Source organism: Peromyscus maniculatus, chromosome 8 (assembly GCF_049852395.1).
Source record: "Peromyscus maniculatus bairdii isolate BWxNUB_F1_BW_parent chromosome 8, HU_Pman_BW_mat_3.1, whole genome shotgun sequence".
NCBI classification, from domain to species: Eukaryota; Metazoa; Chordata; class Mammalia; order Rodentia; family Cricetidae; genus Peromyscus; species Peromyscus maniculatus.
Genome location: NC_134859.1, coordinates 30,076,757 through 30,097,474, shown reverse-complemented (window position 1 = coordinate 30,097,474; position 20,718 = coordinate 30,076,757). Strand labels below are relative to the sequence as shown.

Genomic DNA, 20,718 nt, shown 5'->3' with positions numbered 1-20,718 from the left:
ATCAAGGCAATTACCCTCAAACATGCCATCTGTTTGCATCATTATTATTATTATTATTATTATTATTATTATTATTATTATTATTTGCCAACAACACAGGGAACAGCTAGGAGACAATAGACTTAGCTTCTGTTTGTGCCCTAGGTCTTCAGTCAGAAGAAACAAGCCCTTCAGAAAATAGGTCACCTCGATCACTTATGTCCCCCACCCTGAAGAGCAGCACCCAGTCAAGAGCTGATGGGGACATGTGTCTGCTGGCTCACCTCAGACTTCAGCGGGGTGGTATGAGGGTTGCCACTTGCCGTGTAGCAGGTTTCTGTGTAGGCTGGAGCAAAAAGGTGCCTGGAAGAAATAAGAGTAGACATTTGCATCTTTATTGAAGATTCCATCTTCCTGGGGATGGTGCCAGTGACTTTAACTGAACCAGGAAAGGCTGCCCCGGCTAGAAGAAACTTGGGTGGCTGCTAAGGAACCAAGGAACAAAAAGAAAACCAGGAGGAAATTTGTCATTAACTTTATATTCAGAGATCATCACTCCAGCCAGATGGAGTAGACAGTACTAAGCCTGTACTTTCTTGATTTGTTTTTCTGGGTCCTGAGAAGATGTACATACAAACACATCCACAATATCGCAGGGTCAGGGGACCCTATTGTGAAAGTCAACTGATCTTTCCAATATTGTATACGCTAACTTTTAACATGGGTGCCTCACTTTTTCTTTAGGAGATACTGTTTTCTCTCTTGCCACAGACCCTTTGAAGCTGAAGTTAAGGACCTCTCACCAGAGGAGATACAGAGCAGGGTTCCTAAAATTTCTCTCAAAGTTATATGAAAAATAAAAGAACCAAACAGATGTTTCAACTAACAACAGAACTAATACCCAGAAATTCAAGGTCAGGGAATACAGTGATTTCTGATTTCTAATGGGACAAGATATCAGAAATTCAAGTGTGGCAGAAAGAAGTGCATATTTATATAAAACATGGAAAATCTAAAAAGTCACGGGGCATTTCAGAAACATGTGTATCCTCAAGTCCATTTGAGTAAAAAACTAAATGTACCCCAAATGCATGTACTGAAAACAACTGGCAGGGCCCAGAGTCCTTTGTCAATGGTGATTATCTCGGGGGAGAGCAGATGTTCACAAGGCAAGTTACATATGGCTGCAATTTAAAAAAAAATACTTATCAAATATTTTGAAAACAGAAAACCTAATTCAAAAGTCCTTTCAGAAGAAAACACAGGCTGAGGCCAGAAAGAACAGCCAATGGACTCCGAAGGGACACTAGGTTTTGGACGAGGTGACACTCCCCAGAGGAAGGGATATGGCTCCAAAGTCGAGGCTGGGCTCTTCCCACCCCAGGATGCAGTCAGAAGGCAGATGACTCAAGAATTAGCATTCAGTCTTGAGGAGAAGCAGAGGAACCCAAGAGAGATGTGTAAAACCAGAAAAACACAGACTCCAGCTGGCCCCGAGGAATCTCAAGCCCATGTTCTGTGTAGCATCCAGACAGTCAGAGAGGAGTCATTCATGGGTCACAAGGAATTCAACAGTAAGTCTCACGAGGACAGAGGCCCCACACTTAAGCCTGCTTGCGTCTTCCGGCACTGGCAAGTTAACTACACGGAAGACACAGCTAACTGGTCTAAGTTACCGGGTAGTTCAGCAAACCAGGGGCTTGGGGCATGGCCTGGGATCTGAAAGACACGCCTTGATTCCAGCTCTGGCCATGGCTGTCTCTACAGCCACTCGCTGGTCACCGTTCCTCTCTTCGGTTTCCTCTTCCCATGAACGAGGGCAATTTACCCACCATATCAAACCACAGGATGATGCAGACAGCAAGCTGAACGCCAAGCACAGTAGAGTGGAACTGGGTAGAAATGAATGATTACCATCATTACATTTATTTTATTCTAACTTTTGGAAACAGAGTCTCATGTGGCCCAAGCTGGCCATGAAGTCATTATGTAGCCTAAAATGAGCCCTGAACTCATGATCCTCCTCCTGTCACTACCTCCCAAATGCTGGGATTACAGGTACAAATGAGTGACAATATGCCCTGTTTTATAGGTGCTAAGGATTGAGCCCAGGGCTTCATGAATGCCAGGCAAGTATTCTCAGCCATTGAGTCACATTCCCTAGTCCCTCACTATTGCTTTTAACAATGGTTATCGTGGAAGAACCCAGAAAAAATGAATGGATTTTCCTGGGTCTCTCTCCTCAGCTATTAATCCACTCCGTACATCACTGAAGAGAGAAGATGAAAAGCAATTAGCTCATTCCTAAACTCCATTTCCTGGGTTGTTTTCACAGACTGCATAATGGACGGCTGGTCAGGAGTTCAGAGTTTAATGGCGCATCCTGGGTGCCAGGGAAGAGATGTAAATTTTCCCACAGGAAATGCACTTAAGGTAAATATGCTCTAAGCTTATTCCATGTCTTAACGGGGGGGGGGGGGGGCAATCACTTATCTGGCGACATTAAAATGAGCCAAAAGGGGTGAGGGTGAGGGATGGGCTAAAGAGAGTGATCCAAAGTGAGCCTTTGTGGTATCCTTGCTCACAGGCTCGCAGGCACACTCGCTCAGGAGATGGCTTTTCTGCAGCTCACTGGGGGTTTGTCTTCATCAGCATGGGACTCTTGGATCCTCAGCATTTAACGTTGGTTAGAAAATCAAATAGGCCAGGTGGTGGTGGCACACACCTTTAATCTCAGCACTTGGGAGGCAGAGGCAGGTGGATCTCTATGAGTTCCAGGTCAGCCTGGTCTACAAATTGAGTTTCAGGACAGACAGAGCTGTTACACAGAGAAACCCTGTCTTGGAAAAAAAAAATAGATTTCTCACTGGACTACATACTCCCTTGAAAGCAGGGACCAATGTTATCTTTAAAAGCTCTGACTATCTCCAAAAGCAGGCAATACACATTTATCCTGGATAAGTGGATGAGTGAATTAATGAATAACCCTCCTACTTAGTATAAGAACCTACCAGACAGCCATTCAACAAAAGAAGCTTCCAGAGATTGGGAGTTCCTGCAACTACCCAATCCAGTCCTGACCTCATGTCATCCCATAGGATTCTCACCCTGAATTTAAAATCACTTCTCTGTATCCAGCACCCACTGGCTTCATCCTGTCCACAGAATCCAGATCTGTAGGATACAGCCTGCTCCCTTTGCTACCTAACCACCATTTCTAAACAAGGTCTACTTAAAAATACAAGTTAGGACCTGGGGAGAGGGCTCAGGAGGTAACAGGCTCCCTGCGTAAGGGCGAGGACCTGATTCCCATCAATGAAGGAAAAACAGCCCAGCATAGTAGCACGTGTCCATTAACCCCAGTGCTGAGAAGGCAGAGACAGGAGGATTCCTGGAACTTGCAGCCCAGCCAATCTAACAGAAATCACTGAGAGACAGGTTCAGTGAGAGGTCTTCTCTCAAAATATAAGGCAGAAAGCAATAGAGGAAAAACCCCTGACTTCTAGCCACCACATGAACAGGTACACAAGCACACACCACATGCAAAATGCAAAGTATGGGGCCACACCCCAGACCTACTGAATCAAAAAGAAACTGAGGCTGAGTCCAGCCTTCTGTCTCAGCAACCCCTCCCTCCAGGTAATCCTGATACAAGAACAAGCCTAGAACCAACACTCTAAACCACAAGTTTCTGAGCAAACTTCAGAAATGTGTATACATGTCTGCCTGTCTGAGTCTCCACTCTTTCCTGCCTCCACCACATCCTGGGTCGATGCAAACCCACGAGTTTACTACCCCTCTCCAGTTAACTGCTAAGTTACGACGCTGTTTCTGCACCTTCATAGCACACCTGAGAGGTAGGAAATCCTACCATTCCCACTGTGGAGATATGGGGCCAGGAAACTGTAAGGGACCACCACGTGGTTGGAGCTAGATTTCAACCCCACATCTGAGAGGCAGACTCTTTAAGCGGTTTGTTGCTTTGAGTCTCTGAGATGAAAACATAAAATCAAACCAATTGCCTAGAACTTGTATACCAAAAGTGATGATGATAGTGGTGGTGGCAGCCCTGAGGTTGATAATATAGCGTGTCACGATCAAGGCAACTGTGCCCACTTGGATACGAGTGTCTGCAGAGAAGAGCCATGGAGTAAGTTAAGCACAGAGCAGGAGCAAGATGGTAGATGAGCAAGAACGTCTGAGCTAGTTCTATCCAAATGCCCCATGGGCTACGGATGCAGGCCAGAAAGGTCCCTCCTTCTAGAAGCAAAGGGGTCATGTCTCATCATCAGCTGTACGATTTTACCAATGGGAGCAAAGCTTTGCTTTCAAAGACTCTCTACCGGCCCCAAGCAAAGGCTGAATATGCCCAGGTGCCCAGGCAGGGGGACCCTGGCACTGTGCTCAGGACAAAGGGTGCTGTCGTCTTCCCAGAGAGGAGACCACATACATGGATGCTGAGTGGCCAGCTGTCCCTTCTCTAACTACGTCTTTCTCTCATCTCTCTGAAAGGGGGCTGGCTCAGCATGGTGGCAGGAAACTGTCTCTTAACCGCCGGCATGCAGTAGGATTTTCAGGAAACGACTTGTGGGTTATGGAGATCCAGGATGGGGGGAGCCTGTCCACGTTTCCCACCCTCCACCCTCCGCCACTGGCTTTGAGAGAAAAACCATTCCTGCCGTCCTCTCTTGCCTCCTAGTCCGGTCCATTCGGCACTAAGGAGCCCACCGGCCAGCAGAGAGTAGCAGAAGGGTCTCTGCCGTGTCCCGGTCATCATGGTGGTGACAGCAGACGACACTGCAGCCCTAAATAAAGACCAAACCCTAGTCACTCAGCCCCAAAGTCCCCACACAAAACCTCCATCTTGGGGATGGAGAGATGGCTCCGTGCTTCAAATCACTTGCTGCTCTTCAGAAGACCCAGGTTAGGCTCCTAGCACCCACATGGTGGCTCACAACCATTACTCCAGTTCCAGGAGATCAGACACCCTGTTCTGGCCTCTGCAGGTACCAGACATGCCGATTGTGAACATATAATACATGCAGGCTAATACTCAGTCACATAAAGAAAAATAAATAAATCTTTTTTAAAAAATGTGAGGTCCACAGAAAATCCATAAAAACGTTAAAAACACCCTGAATCTCCTTAAGCCAACCTAAGAAATTGAGCTGCACCCTCCTCACCACTCCCAGGCACTCTCCTGAGAAGAACAGAATCTACCATGGCAACCTGAAACCGCTAGAGCAGCCAAGTCCCAATGCATGCAGCATGTAAACAGCTCTGATGAACATTCCTAAGGCCCGTAGCCTTCAAAGGCCTACCAGCACTCTTGCAGAACTATTTACCAACAGAAGTTTCAGGTGGTCCTCCTAGCTAAAACCCCCTCTCAGGAGCAAAGAGCACACAGGCTGAGATGAATCTACGCAGCCTCTTCCTGGTGCCCAGCCCACCCTCCTCCAGCATCTGATAAGCGAACTGGTACAAAGTGATAACGATTTCCGAGCCACCTTGAAAAACAACCTCCTCCCATGTGCTCGGCATGAACAAATGCGTCTCTGCTCCTTCCCAGGCTATTTTTACTGCTCCCCTTCCCCTTGGTCTATCTGGTCCTTCCGAGAGGATCCAAGTGTCTGGACACACGGAGTCGCAGATTCATTTCCTCCTATTACGTGACCTGGGGTAGGGGGTGGTCCTCACCCAGTCCAAGTTAGTCACGTGGCTGCCTTTTGGGTTTTTCCCCTCACACTATTAAGGTCACAGACTCTGGTCCAATCATTCTACAACACCAGGAAAGGCTGTGAAAAAGAAAATACAAAGCCCCAGAACCCATCCGGCTCCATTGAGAATTCTATTCTCTAAGGAACTAGTAAGAAATCTGCGTCTTTAATGGTTTTTCCAGGTGATGGAGTTTTATGCTCTGGGAACTATCTTGTGCTGTTAGGTTCGTTTTAACTTTTTTATGTTCCCTTCCTAGTCTTCTATTCACCTCCCCACAAAATCTAAAAACAAGCTGGCAGTGGTGGTACACACCTTTAATCCCAGCACTCCGGAGGCAGAAGCAGGTGAATCTTTGAGTTCGAGGCCAGCCTGGTCTACAGAGAGAGTTCCAGGACTGCCAGGGCTACACAGAGAAACCCTAAAAAATGACCTAGAAATAGGTACTGTTTTATGTGTGGGTTTAAAAAAAAAAAATCTAACAATGATCCCAACCCACCAGAGAGGGAACCAGGGGTGTCCCTGCTTTGGGCACTACAGTAGGACATTGTCTACAAATGTGTCCAGTTGTATTCCTAGCTGTGTGGCCTGAAGGCTGCTGATGGCACCCACCTCGGCCACACCCGGAATGCTTTGGCTTGAGTGCCAACTGCATTGGACTGTCTTTCCAAGACATGAAACAAGGCAAGGATGATTCTGGCTCCTTTTAACCTCACACAAGGACTCTGGGGGAGGGCACAAGCTGTCAAGACTCAGACTCTAGGAGGCCCAGCTAAGTTTCTCTAGACTCCATCAAAGGCCTTAGCTTCAGGACACTACTCACAGTGAATTATGTAGCTCTCATACAACCCTGTGGACTTAGATGTCCACATGTAAAGGCTTAGTAAGGGACTAGAGAATTGCAAATATTTCCACTCACTAGAAAAGATAACCCTAAAGGCTATTGTTTCGTGGCCCCTAGGGTTAACCAGTTTTGTGTCTAATTTAACAACTGCAACTCAGCAATCCTTTTGCGCTGCACATTGTCTCTAATCCACACAGTTTGGGACCAAAGTGTTCCAGGGAGCAGGTCTATTGATTACAAAGCCGGGTGGAAGCCGGGCTTCACAGATGTTGGGCAAGCACTCTACCATCAAGCTATAGCCACGGCTTCCCGGATTCCCATCAAATGGAAATGGTGATACCCAGGACTCCCTGGCACTGGAAGTATTCCTGAAAAGCAGGAAGTGCCGTTCTAATGAAGTGGCCTCTGCTAGTTCACATTTTGGACGGACAAAATAAAAAATGTGTTATGTTTTTTGTTGTTGTTGTTGTTTGTTTTATTTTGGTTCTCCAGAAGGGTAAAACTAAGGAGGAAAAGACAGCCAGAGCGCTTTCAGAAGTAAGTTTTCCAAACCAGCACTCGGCTTGGTCTTCCTCTGACTCTTCAGGAATGGAAACAGATTTGTAAAGGGCTCAGCCCCACTGCCAAATAAGGCACTGATAAGTCCAGGGGCTCCCAAGCACAGGCATTCCTTTGTGAGGGAGCAGAAGGGCCCTGGAAGGCTGCTCCCACAGTGAAGAGCTGAGCCCTCCTCCCGCCCAAGGACTCTTTTGAGCGAGCATCCCTCTTGGCTAGGGCACCAGCTTCCAAAGCAACCCTAGAAGCAAGATGGTGCCACTCACCAGCCCAGCTCTCAAAAGCCCCAAGTTGTGGGCATGACGTCTTTAGCTTCCTATTAAGGACATCTCTAAACAAGGCACTAGGGCAACTCTCCCCTTCACCAGCAGCTTCCCATTGTATCTTCTGGTTGCTGAAGACCTCATCCCCCCACCCACCACCCACCCCACCAGCACCACCCCAATAGCTCCTGGTCCTGTGTGTTGTTTTTTATGTCATGCTCAACTGGATAAGCACTATTTATCCTTCAGCCAGCAGGATCGTTTTTTTAATCCTCTCCAGTGTCTCTCTCTCTTGGCTGTGTGGCTAGGAGGATGACTATCCATTGTGCAAACAGGGCTGCTGCTATCTCAGGATCAGGCAAGCTTAGCTGACAGGAGACCTGAGGGGCCCAGGAAATGGCTCACTGATAAGACACCCTACATAGCCCATCCTGGACGGTTATTGGAAATGGTTGGTTAAGAACGGTTCAGAGAAATTAAATTTCCTCAGAAATACAAAATTTTTTAAGAGCGAGAACTATTCCCTGATAGCAACCTGTATGGTAACCCGTATTTGGTAAATAATCACAGTAGTTGTTCATCAGTTTAGCTGAAACCACAGAGGCCTGGAGGGGAGTACCAGGGTGTGGGGGAGGTGGAAGGGGGAGGGTGTTTGCAGATGGGGGAGGGGGAAGTAGATGGCCATACTATGAAGACAGGCTTTAAGAATGAGCCCCAGGGAAATGGAGGAAAGCAGTCTCCACTAGATCACCAGACCTTTGAAGACCTGTGGAAGAGGGGACCAGGTGTATCTGACCCTGAAAAAAAAAAAAAAACAAAGTGGGTACCTGAAGACCACAAACTTACCTGCCTCAAAGGTGGGTGCTTGTGGTTAAATACGCAGGAACAATTCTAAACCTGCCCATGATTCTTAGCATCTCGGAACACGAGTGAATAGCATCAAAACTTGAAGGGCCCTCCTGGACCACAGGAGATCATTGTCCCAACCTGCCTCGCATCTGGGCCAAGTTCTAGGGATGGGAGTGGCCTGACTTGCTTTAGCGAAATGCTCCTCTCTCACTACACTACTGACTGGGTTCCTGGGAATCAGTCAAGGCGCTTGCTCTTACTCAGCCAAATAATTGAGTCACAAGTCAGGACTGGCATCTAAATGTCCTGGAAAATGACCCCTGCATCCATCCATACCAGAGGCCTCACCCAGCAGATGTTCTCAAAGGGTCTATCATCCCTGATCCTGCCCCAACCAAGTGTGTGCCACCCATCTCCCTTCCACAAACTTTTTCATGGGACAGAATTAGCATGCAAGCCAAGGAATCTACCACAACAAAACAATCTTCACACCCTACCCTCTCTGTTCAAGTCTTCCTCATTTACAGATAAAGGATCTGAAAAGAGTAAAAGCAACATATCAACATGGCGGTTCTATTTTGTTTCCAAACCCAGCAGTCTCGATACCCAAGGGTATGTAAAATACTAGGGGTGGCTAAGTCAGGCGTTGGGCAGAAGGATGTTGGCTCAGCCTCATTCCTACTGTGTATCGGAGGCAGCTTAAGCGGGTGTAGAAAACCTGCGTTCCTCATGCCCTGATTTCATCACACACTTTTAAGTGCTTGGCTGTACTCCAGGACCTCTTCCGAGTCCCGGATCCTATAACCGCAACCGCACTCACCCCACAAATATTGACCAAGGCCAGTCATGTGCCAGGCACTGGGCTAGGGGATTGAGAATCAGCCCTCGAAGGTAGGTAGCATTTCCTACCCTGTGGAGACCCGCCTCTCCCGGGATGGAGATCAGAGGAGGTGAGTCATGAAAGTACCAGAAAACAGTCGAGTTAGGACCCTTAGCAACTCATGAAGAGCTGCTGGGCCACGTGAAGGTAGGTCTTACCAGCAAGTCCTCAAGTCAGTCTCCATTTCACAAGCCACCTCCTTCCTTCCTTCCTTCTTAGAACTGGTAAGATAACCAATTTCCAGTTTCCTCTAATCGGTTGTTTACCAAATATGTGCACATGTAGTCCTGTATGGGAGTGTATGCGTGTGTGATCGTGTGGGAGTGTATGAGTGTGTGATCGTGTGGGAGTGTATGTGTGTGCGATCGTGTGGGAGTGTATGCGAGTGCAATCATGTGGGAGTGTATGCGAGTGCGATCGTGTGGGTGCTGAGGGTGAGGCTGGCCTAGATACCGAGAGCGTGTCCCTCGCTCCACTCTTCCCAGTCACATTTCTATACCACATACCTAAGGATCTAGTCTGACCTTTGCATTCATGTGTAAGCCCTACAATCTAGGATTTGGTTAAGTCAAGGAATAAAGAGCTTCAGAAACAGGGCCCCTGTTAGTCCTCCCGAGCTTAGATCACCCTTTCCTTCATCCCTCCAAAGGAATCCTTTTTCCCAGAATTCCCTTCTCCTGAAAGAAGGTTTTGAAAAAAAAAGAAACCACGCTTGATATAATGCAGCCATTATAGCCACTTGGCCCATCTGGACCTCTCTCAAGGAGGCTGATGCAAGAGAATATGAGGCCCCTGCCAGTTTTCCACAAACACGTCCCCTGGGGGGAGGGGAGGGGATCGTGGGGGCACATGGAAGCCATGGAAGAGACTGGAAAAGAGCCTTCCTTATGCCCTTGAGTCATAAAGACCTGAAAAGACCCAGCTTGGTCAAGAAGCTGAGTGCCTATCCAAGCTCCACCCACTCAATGGTATAATTGTTTGCAACTAAAGCCAATCTGAGACCCCCAGAGAGGCCCCCAAGTGAAATCTCTACTGCTGGATAGGTAGAGGCAGAGACTCCCCTGCTCCTGAGAAATGAAGTACTTAGAATTTTAGAAGAGGAAGGGTTGAGCAGATGGCACGGTAGCCAGTGGGCTCACTGTGCAAGCACGAGAGCCTGAGTTCAGATCCCCAGCATTCACTGCTAGGAGACAGGGACACAGGAGGATGCCTGGGGGCTTGCTGGCCGGACAGTCTAGACCACTGGTGAGCTCCCAACTTGCTGAGACCTATCTTTAGAAGCAAGGTAGCAATGAGCAATAGAGAAGAAGAACTCTTATCTATCTCTGGCCTCTACATGTGCTGGGACACGTGGTGATGACTAGCGATCATTATCTTCATCTAATGAGAAAACCAAGATCTGAATAAGGACATGGCCTATTCAGGGTCCCACCACAAGCTAAGTTCAAATGCAGGGACGTGACACTATTGTCCTGCTCATTACTCAAGCTGAAAATCATGAGATGGTCCCTGCATCCATCCACCCTCTCTTTCAGGCCATATTTGCCCTATCTCACAATCTCTATGACTCCATCTTACAAATCTCTCAGCAACCCATCCTCCTCTCTCCATATAGGCCACCTTGTCCTCATATCAGACCTAAAACTACTTGGAGTTATCCTAACTGCCTCTTCTATCACTTCCCACTGCTCGCAAGATAAAAGCCCACAAGGCCCTTCAGGGACTCATCCCTCTGTCTCCCCCACCCCCAGCCCTGGGTCTGTCTTCATTTCCTTCCCCCTGCTCTGTCCTAACCACAGAGAGTATCTCTGCATCTCCCACCTAGTCTTTGGGCCCTTGTTTCTCTTACAAGGACAAGCCGTACACATTTAACCATCATTGAGCAGACTATACCACACCATCCTCCTTTATTTACTGTTCCTAAAAGCCTCCAAGACCTTGATCTAGGACAGTTCTCCTCACAGCACCTTCTGCTTTCTCCGTGCTCGAAGCCCAGCTTGTTCTCCACAAGACACTAAGCCCCTCAATGGCAGGGACTACTGTTCTTGCCACTGCTTATCCCAAGAACACCCAGCCACATAGTTGGCACTCATGGTATCTGTTGAACAACAGGAGAGAAGGAGAGAAAAATGAAATGCAGAATTCTTAATGAAGGCTGAGGAGACGGCTCTGTAGATGAAGCGCTTGCAAGGCAAGCACAAAGACCTGAGTTCAATCCCCAGAAGACACGTTTTTTTTAAAAAAACCTGGGTGTGGCCGGGCAGTGGTGGCACACGCCTTTAATCCCAGCAGAGGCAGGTGGATCTCTGTGAGTTTGAGGCCAGCCTGGGCTACAGAGTTAGTTCCAGGACAGGCTCCAAAGCTACACATAGGCAAAGACTGGCAGATGCTTGGGGCTCACTGGCCAGATACCTGGGAAAATCCAGGACAATAAAGATGCCCTGTCTCAAAAACAATTAAAATTGATTCACTGGAATCTTCTGAAAGCCCAGACATGGAAGGAGAAACCAACCTTCCCTTCCCCAACCTTAACACATCACTAGTAAGCTATCTCCAACAATGAAGCTACTTAGGGATGCCAGATTCCAAACAGATGACTAGGATTTGAGTTCTCCTTGATCGAGACCAAATATTTACATAGTATCTTCTAAGTCCGGATTCTTCTCTCCTTGTCCCATTCATCCCTTCTCCCTATGTCATCCAAAGCTGTCCCTCATCCTCAAAGACTGAGCTCTAAGGACGCTCTCAGGGAAGGTTCCTAGGACCCCGTCACAGACAGAGATGCTCTCTCTCCTTTTGCCTCTTCAGCACTTTATTCAGCTCCACTTTGTTATTGTCCCCTGAGAACAGCACCTAGCACAGGACTATACACAGAGGTACTCAATCAATAGCCCCAAAATCAAGGTCATCAAAGAGCAGAAAGTTAGCTGAGGCTCAAAGGGGACATCTCAACTGGTAGCTGAATGGGTCATTATAAGGTGCTATATATGAAGGATGGAATACTGTGTATATAGCAATTTAAAAAATACTAAAACATGAACCAGGTGGTGGTGGTGCACGCCTTTAATCCCAGCACTTGGGAGGCAGGATCTCTGTGAGTTCAAGGCCAGCCTGGTCTACAAAGGGAGTTTCAGGACAGCCAGAGCTACACAGAGAAACCCTGTCTCAAAAAAAAACAAAAAATAAATAAATAAATAAATAAAAAATACTAAAACATACTGCACCAAGTATAAACCTCAGAAACATTAACCTAAGTGAATTAGGAAAAATTAGAAAAGAGCACAGAGGCCAGATGGGATGGTACATCCTTGTTGTTCCTAGCCCTTAGGAGGGGGATGCAAGGAGGATCCAGAGCTCATGGCTAGCCTTGGGTACATAGTGAGTCCTGCCTGGACTGTGTGAGAAACTGTGTCAGAGAGGTGGATGGGAATAGATGGAGGGAGGAAAGGGGAAAAGACAAAAGGAAGGAGGGAGAATCGCTTCTCGGACTTTTGGCTAAGATCAAGTGTAGGAAGGAGGGAGGGCAGACAAGAGGAGAGGGGGAAGAGAGAGGAAGAGAAGGACAGACTGCCTCATAGTCTCCCAGGAATCACCCAGATTAGGCAAATCTAGAAACAGCAGCTGGAGGTCTATGACTTATAGACTGACGAGGGAGAGAAAGGAGGAAGGACAGCCTCAGCAAGGCATTAAAATGAAGTGGCTCCAAAACCAGAAGTTTATTACCATAATCTGGTGCTAGAAGGCCCATGTTCTCTCTGATGGCTGGAGGCATTATGGGAGGGGCATTCCCAGCCTGGTTCTTGCCTTATGGCACTGGAACTCAATTTTTTGCATGACTTTTTCCCATGGGCATGCCTGTGTTCTAACTACCCTTTCAACAAGGAATCCGGTCACACTGCAATAGGAGTCCACCTTATTCATCTTAACAAAATACATCTGTGACTCAACTTCCAAATAAGATAATTCTGAGTAACTGGGAACCCAGGCTCCAATGTAAGGATGTGGGCAGATAACAACTCAATTCAATCTGTGACACTGCCAATACGTTCTTCCTGGGATGACGGAAATGTCTCCAAGGTCAGATTATGGTGGAAGCTGCCCAACTGAAAAACAGCAAACTAGTTGCTTTAAATGGGGGCATACAGTAGGTTTTATGTGAAGCTATTTGAAAAATAAAGGTAGGTGAGCCCAGGTTTCAAAACCATGGGTGGGGATGTATGAAAAAAGGATGTAATGTATAAAGAGGCCTTCTTATATACATGTGTTATTTGTAAATTCCCTTGACTTGGTTCTTACCAGTCAGGAAAGCACCTTCCAAAGACTACAAGTACACTACCCAGCCCAGCACTGCTAATAAAACCTTAAAAAGAAAAGGCAGGTGCAACCTGAATGCCCACTGATAAGAGGAGATGAAATTAACCCAGGCATCTTGGGTATTGTAGAATCTGGATCATGGTGATTATTCTTCATTGTCAACTTGACACGACTTGGACTCATTGAGGAGATAACCCTCGGGGCATATCTAGAAGTTTCCAGGAATGTTTAACGAAGGAAGGAAGACCAACCCATGGGCTTGGGTCCCATGCTGAATAAAAAAGAAAAAAAATAGGAAGAAGATGGGCTAGGATCCTAAACTGAATAAAAAGGAAAGAAGAGGAGGAGAAGGAGAAGGAGGACAAAGAGAAGGAGAGGGAGGAGGAGAAGAGAAGAAGGAGGAGGAACAGGAGCAGGAGCAGGACGAAGAGAAACAAAGCTGAGCATCAGTCAGCATTCATTTCTCTCTGCTTCCTGACTACAGACCCAAATGTGACCACCTCATGCTCATCTTATGACATCAGCGCCCTACCATGGTAAACTGTATCCCCTTAGACTGAGAGCCAAACAAACCCTTTCTCCCACAACTTGTTTCTTACCAGGTAGTTCATCATAGCTGTGAGAAAAACAATTAAAAACAGCAAGCCTTTGAGGATTTATTGAATTATTTTTGTGAACTTGATCATTTCTCCATTTAAGAACTGTTAAGAGTTCATTGTAAGGGGCTGGAGAGAGGGCTCAGTGGTTAATAGTACTGACTGCTTGCTCTTCCAGAGGTCCCAGATTCAATTCCCAGCACCCACACTGTAGCTTACAACCATTCATAACTCCAGTCCCAGGGAACCTAATGACCTTCTTCTGGCCTCTAGGGGCACTGCACACACATGGTATACAGACATGAATTCAGGTAAACACTCATATGCATAAAATAAAAATAAATAAGTAAGCTCTCAAAAACTAATATTAAAATTTAAAAGACAAGATAACTGTGATATATTTAGTCAATAAAGATACTTTAAATGGTCATAAGTACATATGAAAACATATCCATAATATATTCTCACACTCAACCATACACAAGTGAAATGGTACACTTTTTGGGCAGACACCTATGGAATGAAAAGTATGATTTATCAAAATTCTAAGAAATTTTAAACATAACCACCACATGATGTTATAATTCTGTTGACAGATATCAATCCTATAGAAACATCTACCAAGCACTTAAGACTTGCACATACCCACTGTGACATTATTTGTAGTAACAAGAAATCAGAAATTTCATTCTTCCTTAATAGAAAACCATTAAGTTTTGATCCACCATAACCACTATGGAATCCTATGTCTCCATTAAAAAGAATAAAACAGGGCTGGGGAGATAGCTAGTGGGTTACAGCACTAGCTATCTGCAAGCATGAGGATCTGAGTTCAAATCCCCAGCACACATGTAAAAAGCCTGACAGAGATATGCATGCCTACAAACCCAACATTGTGGGCAGGAGACAGCAGGATCCCAAGAGCTTCCTGGCCAGCCAGCCTAGCCTGAACAGCGAGTTTTCAGTTCAGTAAGGGACCCTACAAACTGTTAAGACAATAGAAGATATCACCCAACATCCTTCCAGTTCAGTAGGGGACCCTACAAAGTGTAAGACAATAGAAAATAATCACCCAACATCCTTCCAGTTCAGTAGGGGACCCTACAAACTGTAAGACAATAGAAGATATCACCCAACATCCTTCCAGTTCAGTAGGGGACCCTACAAAGTGTAAGACAATAGAAAATAATCACCCAACATCCTTCCAGTTCAGCAAGGGACCCTACAAAGTGTAAGATAATAGAAGATATCACCCAACATCCTTCCAGTTCAGTCAGCGAAAGAAAGATCCTATATTTGAAAGAAAATGGCCCCCAAAGTAGTGGCACTATTAAAAGGTATGACTTTGTTGGAGTAGGTGTGACCTTGTTGGAGGAAGTGTGTCACTGTGGGGCGGGGGCAAGCTTTGAGGTCTCCTATGTTCAAGCTATGCCCAGAGTCACAGTTCACTTCCTGTTGCCTGTGGATCAAGTTATAGAACTCTCAACTCCCAAGATACAGAACTCTCAGCTCCTTCTCCAGCACCATGTCTGCCTATACGCCTCAATGCCCCACCAGGATGATAACAGACTAAACCTCTGAAAATGTAAGCCAGCCCCAATTAAATGCTTTCCTTTATAAGAGTTGCCATTGCCATGGTCATGGTGTCTCTTCATAGCAATAGAAACCCTAACTAAGACATCCTATAAAGTGTAAGCTAAAAGATAGCACTCAACATCCTGCTTGGGCTTTCTCATTTGTATACATGGGTTCATGCACCCACACATTTACCTGCACATACTACACACACAACAACCAATCATAATACACATATGCTCTTGCATACACACCCAGAGAGAGAGAGAGAGAGAGAGAGAGAGAGAGAGAGAGAGAGAGAGAGAGAGAGAGAAAACGAACTACAAAGTGGAAAAATTTGTCCTGATGACAAATGTCTTAGTTTGATATCTATTGCTGTGATAAAGACCATAAAGAAAGGCAACCTGGGGAGGAAAGGGTTTATTTCAGCTTACACTTATAGTCCACTATGAAGGGAAGTCAAGGAATGAACAGGAACCTAGACCTGTGGAGCATAGACCACAGGGAAAAGTTGCTCCCTGACTTGCTCTTCACGGCATGCTCAGTTTGCTTTCTGATACAACCCAGGACCACCTACCAGAAGTGGCACCGCCCATGGTGGGCTGGGTCCTCTCACATCAATTATTAATCAATTAAATGCTCCACAGGCCAATCTGATGGAGGTAATTCCTCAAGTAAGGTTTCCCCCTTCCTGAGTAACTCTAGTTTTTACTAAGTTAACAAAAAACTAGCCAGCACAACAGTTAATTTAAAGTACAAAATCATATATTAAATATGACCTCATTTTTTAAAAACCCTATAACTTTAGTATTTATATAGTTTGGGCCTGAAAATAATATTAATAATGCCCATGTTGTATTTCCAAGTGAAATAAAATAGGTCATAAAATCAAGGGCCCCGGTAGGACCCCATTTGGGTAAATAAACAGAGTTAAACAAATCTATGAAATACATGAAGTTCATGGTAAGTGCTCACTCCCTGGACTGTTGCTCTCTTAAGGCCGACAGCCTGGCGATAAAGGGATCCTCACAGTCTGTAACATCCCCAACTTCTTCCAAATCCCCAGTTTCCCTAACTCTGCAAGGGTCCTTGTGAGGCCACCACTGGGCAGTGGACAGCTTCCTCCCATTGATTTTTCCCTGGCTCCCAATGAAGGGCAGCCAGAAGAAATAAGCTGGAGACAAAAGACGAGGTGCACATCCTTCCTGGCTATGCAGGCAGCCCTGGCTGCAGGCCAGGGGAAGAGACAGAGCCGGAACTGGAAAGCCGATCCCAACCGCCTTATCAGGCAGGTTCAGGCCTCACCATGAGGTCCTGCTCAAACTGACTCTACAGGCCCAGAAAAAAGGTACAGTTGGGCCCACACAGGACATGGCTGTTACACTGCGTGTTTGAGATACAGTTAGGTCAAACTGGGCATGGCTGAAGAGCAGAAATGAGTTTCCTCCCTGGGGCAGTGGGTTTTAAGGTCAACTCTTCTTGTTACATTTGGGAATCAACTCTGGGGAATTCCCTCTTACATCATTCTTCACTGTTTTTCTGACCCTGCAAAATACAAACAATAGCGGCTATTTATTGCTCTCCCACAGTGCGCCAGCCACTGAAAGCTCCTTAAGGTCCATCACGTTACTGAATTCTATGCATGACCACCGCTATTAGCTCTACACTATGGATAAGGAACATGAGACTCGCAAAGGTTAGGGGACTTGGCAAGGCTTACACCGTGTTTCTCTGATAAAAAATACCTTTGGAAAAGCAACTGAAGGGAGAAAAGATTTTATTCCAGCTCACAGTGCAAGGGTACATTCATCGTGGTAGGGAAATCAAGGCATGGGGAGCTTGAGGCCACTGGTTACATCACATTCAAGAAAATAAACTGGAGACAAAATAAATAAATAAATTGTCTCCATCACAAGAAAACCAAGAGCAATGAATGCATGTCACCACTCAGCTCTTCCTCTATTAACACAGTTCCCAGGGAATGGTGGGTGGGCCTTTCCACCTCAATACAATCAATATAATTCCCCATATGCTCAGAACCCTGTCTCTTAGGTGAATCCAGACTCAGTTAAGCTGACAACACTAACCAGCACACAACTTCAGAGAACAGAAGGAGCCAGGCTCTGGTCCATGCCAGCCTGGATTACCCCCATTACATTACACTGGCATTCTAATTCTAATTTGAATTTTGAGAAGACAGAAGGCATGGTGTTTTGAATGGGAATGCTCACCACAGGCTCATATATTTCAATATTTGGTCTCCAGTTAGCTGAACTATTGGGGAAGGATTAGGAGGTGTGGCCTTGTGGAGGAAGTGTGTCTGCCACTGGGGTGAGCCCACACCAGGCTCTGTGTTGCTCCGGCTCACTCTTTGTGCCTGCTGTCTGGGGATCAGGTGAGAGCTCCCAGCTACTGCCCCAATGTCATTGCCTGCCCACCTGCCTACTCAAACCCCCGCCATGGCGACGATGGACTAACCCCTCCCCCTCTGAAGCTGTAAGCAAGCTTCCAATTAAATGCCTCCTTTTATAAGTTGCCTCAGTCATGGTGTCTCATCACAGCAGAGGAATAGTAACTAAGAAGGACAAGGGAAAGACGTGGGGAAAGTGCCGTGCTCATATTAACCAAGAAGAGTTCAAAGCATACCGAGGCAGGGAAGGCAAAATAATCGCTTCATTAAGAGGCTTGGATTATGGGGTGGAGGTGATAATGTCGTCAGTAAAGGGCTTGCTGGACAAGTGTGAAGACCTGAGTTCAGTCCCCAGAAACCATGCTTTTCACAGACACACAGGGGCGGGGAGCACAAGCTTGCAATCCCTGTACTGGGGAACTGGAGACAGGTGGATCCCTGGAGCTCTCTGGCCAGCCTGGCCTACTTGGTGAGCTCTAGAACACAGGCATTGCTTCCAAAAAACAAGATGGACAGCTCCAGAAGAACACCACCCATGGCTGACCTGTGGCTTCTACATGCACCCCATGAATGTGCACAAACATGTTATCTGTACACACAGAGAGAATAAAAGAGAGACAGGCAGGCAGAAAGACAGACTGACTGACTGACTGATTTAGACCAACTTGGACTTTGGCTCACATCGATCTCTTTGCCTCTCACCCCACCAAGGTGACCCTGAAAAATTATAATGTTTCAGGGACCCATTTTGCAAGCAGACTAATACAGGTCCCTAGATCTCATACAGTGACTGTGGCGATGACATTAACCAGTCATGTCAGGGCTGCAGTGTGGGCCTGTTATGTGGGCATCTGCAACATTGTAGTGATTATCCCTAGTTATCCTCATCCCTAAGTTCTCTAGCAGAGTGACCGGCAGAGAGGTTGTCACGGAACTTAGGTAAGAATGATAAGCAACAACCGCACAGGTTTCTCAACATGTTTTCTTCCCGTCACTTTCTCGCTGGTGATGCCTTGCATCATCCAAGAGTCTCGGAAAGTCTGTTCTAGAAGTAAACGGTAGACACAGGCCTGGAAGCCCCGCTAGAGGCTGGTGTAGGAGCATCAGTCAATCAAAGACATTCTGGACAACTTAGTACCAAACCCGGTCTCAAAATAAAAAGTAACAAAGAAGGCTAAAGGTACAGTCTAGTGGCAGAACACTAGCCTGGCATGTGAAGCTCTAAGTTCAATTCCCAGTAACACACACACACACACACACACACACACACACACACACACACACACACACACACACACACACGACAGAGAGAGAGAGAGAGAGAGAGAGAGAGAGAGAGAGAGAGAGAGAGAGAGAGAGAGGGAAATTTTTTTTTCACAGGAAACTGGAGAGATGAGACAACAGTTAAGAGCACTGGCTGCTCTTCCTGGGGATCCATGTTCAATTCCCTGAACCCACATGGTAGGACACAGCTGTCTATAACTCCCGTTCCAGAGGATCTGATCCCCTCTTCCACCTTCCGTGTGCACCAGGTATACACACGGTACACAGACATACATGCAGGGAAAACACTCATACAACTAAAGCACAGTCACAAAATAATTTAAAAATAAAGTTAACACATACTGAAAACCTACTTGACATGTACCAGACACTGGACTAAATAGATATATTATAATCTATCATCTCTAAGCCACAAGCAAACGCTGTCATGTTTGTTTCCTGGGTTTGGTGGGTTAAGACCGCAGAAGCTTGCTTTTTCAAAGCTCTAGAAGCCAAAAGATTAAAATCAGTTTTACTGTGCCAAAATCAAGGCTTCACCAGGAAAATGTACCTCTTTCAGCACAGGTGGTTGCCACTGATCCTTGGCTCACGAATACATCACTCCATGCTCTGCCTACATGGTCACATCATCATCTTTTGCCTGGGATCAAATCTCCCCCTGCCTCTTTCTTAAAGGTGGAGTCTCTGAGGTTCAACCTCCACACACCTTGTTCATTTCCATTTTGGAGGTTGCCTGACACTCCAGGTAATTGTGTAGCTGCATGTTTTCAGAAGACCACTCCTAATTATTATTAATACTTTGAGATCAACTTTGAACAAGGGACCCTGAAAAGGTATTGTTTCCAGTAACTGGAAAGGATGCTGCCTTAGTCCTCTCAGGCTGCTGTAACAAAATACACAAGCGGAGCAGCTTATAAACAACAGAAACTAATGTCTCGTGATTCTAGAATAGTTGGTTTTGGAAAAGAGCCTCTTTGCTTCCTAGATACTCATTCTAGCTGCATCTTCATGTAGCAAGAGCATCCTGGGGACTCTTAGAAGGCCACCTAACTCATGTTATAAATGTAGAGACTGCCTGACCCAATCACCTCACAAAGCCATACCTAACACATCACCTTAAGGGGCTAGGACTTCAATACATGGACGTGAAAGAGACATAAACCTCCGGTCCATGGTGACTAGACAGTCTGCTTATGCACAAGTGTGGTTGAGAATCCAACTTGCACAGACGTCCTATCAGACACCCTGCTATTCCACTTGTTCTACAATGCCAGGGCTTCTGCACAACATGGGAACTGTAAAGTGAAACAAATCTGTCTGCTGGCTGCAGTGGGAAACCACATCTCAAACAGAACTTCCAGGTCATTCCAGGGCAAGGCACCTAACACAGCACTCAGAATTCATATGCACGCATGCATTCATTCATTGCCTTTGATGGAGTAGGACTGGGTCTT

At 46.2% G+C, this 20,718-nt stretch overlaps 1 protein-coding gene across 1 annotated transcript in view; it reads right to left on the bottom strand.

The window, feature by feature from the left end:
- Adam19 (ADAM metallopeptidase domain 19) overlaps positions 1-20,718 on the bottom strand; it is an 86,621-nt gene that overhangs the window by 49,892 nt on the left and 16,011 nt on the right. The window contains exon 4 of the mRNA XM_006997378.4: positions 264-342. Within this exon, the coding sequence (XP_006997440.1) occupies positions 264-342 (79 nt within the window). The remainder of the gene's footprint in view (positions 1-263; positions 343-20,718) is intronic.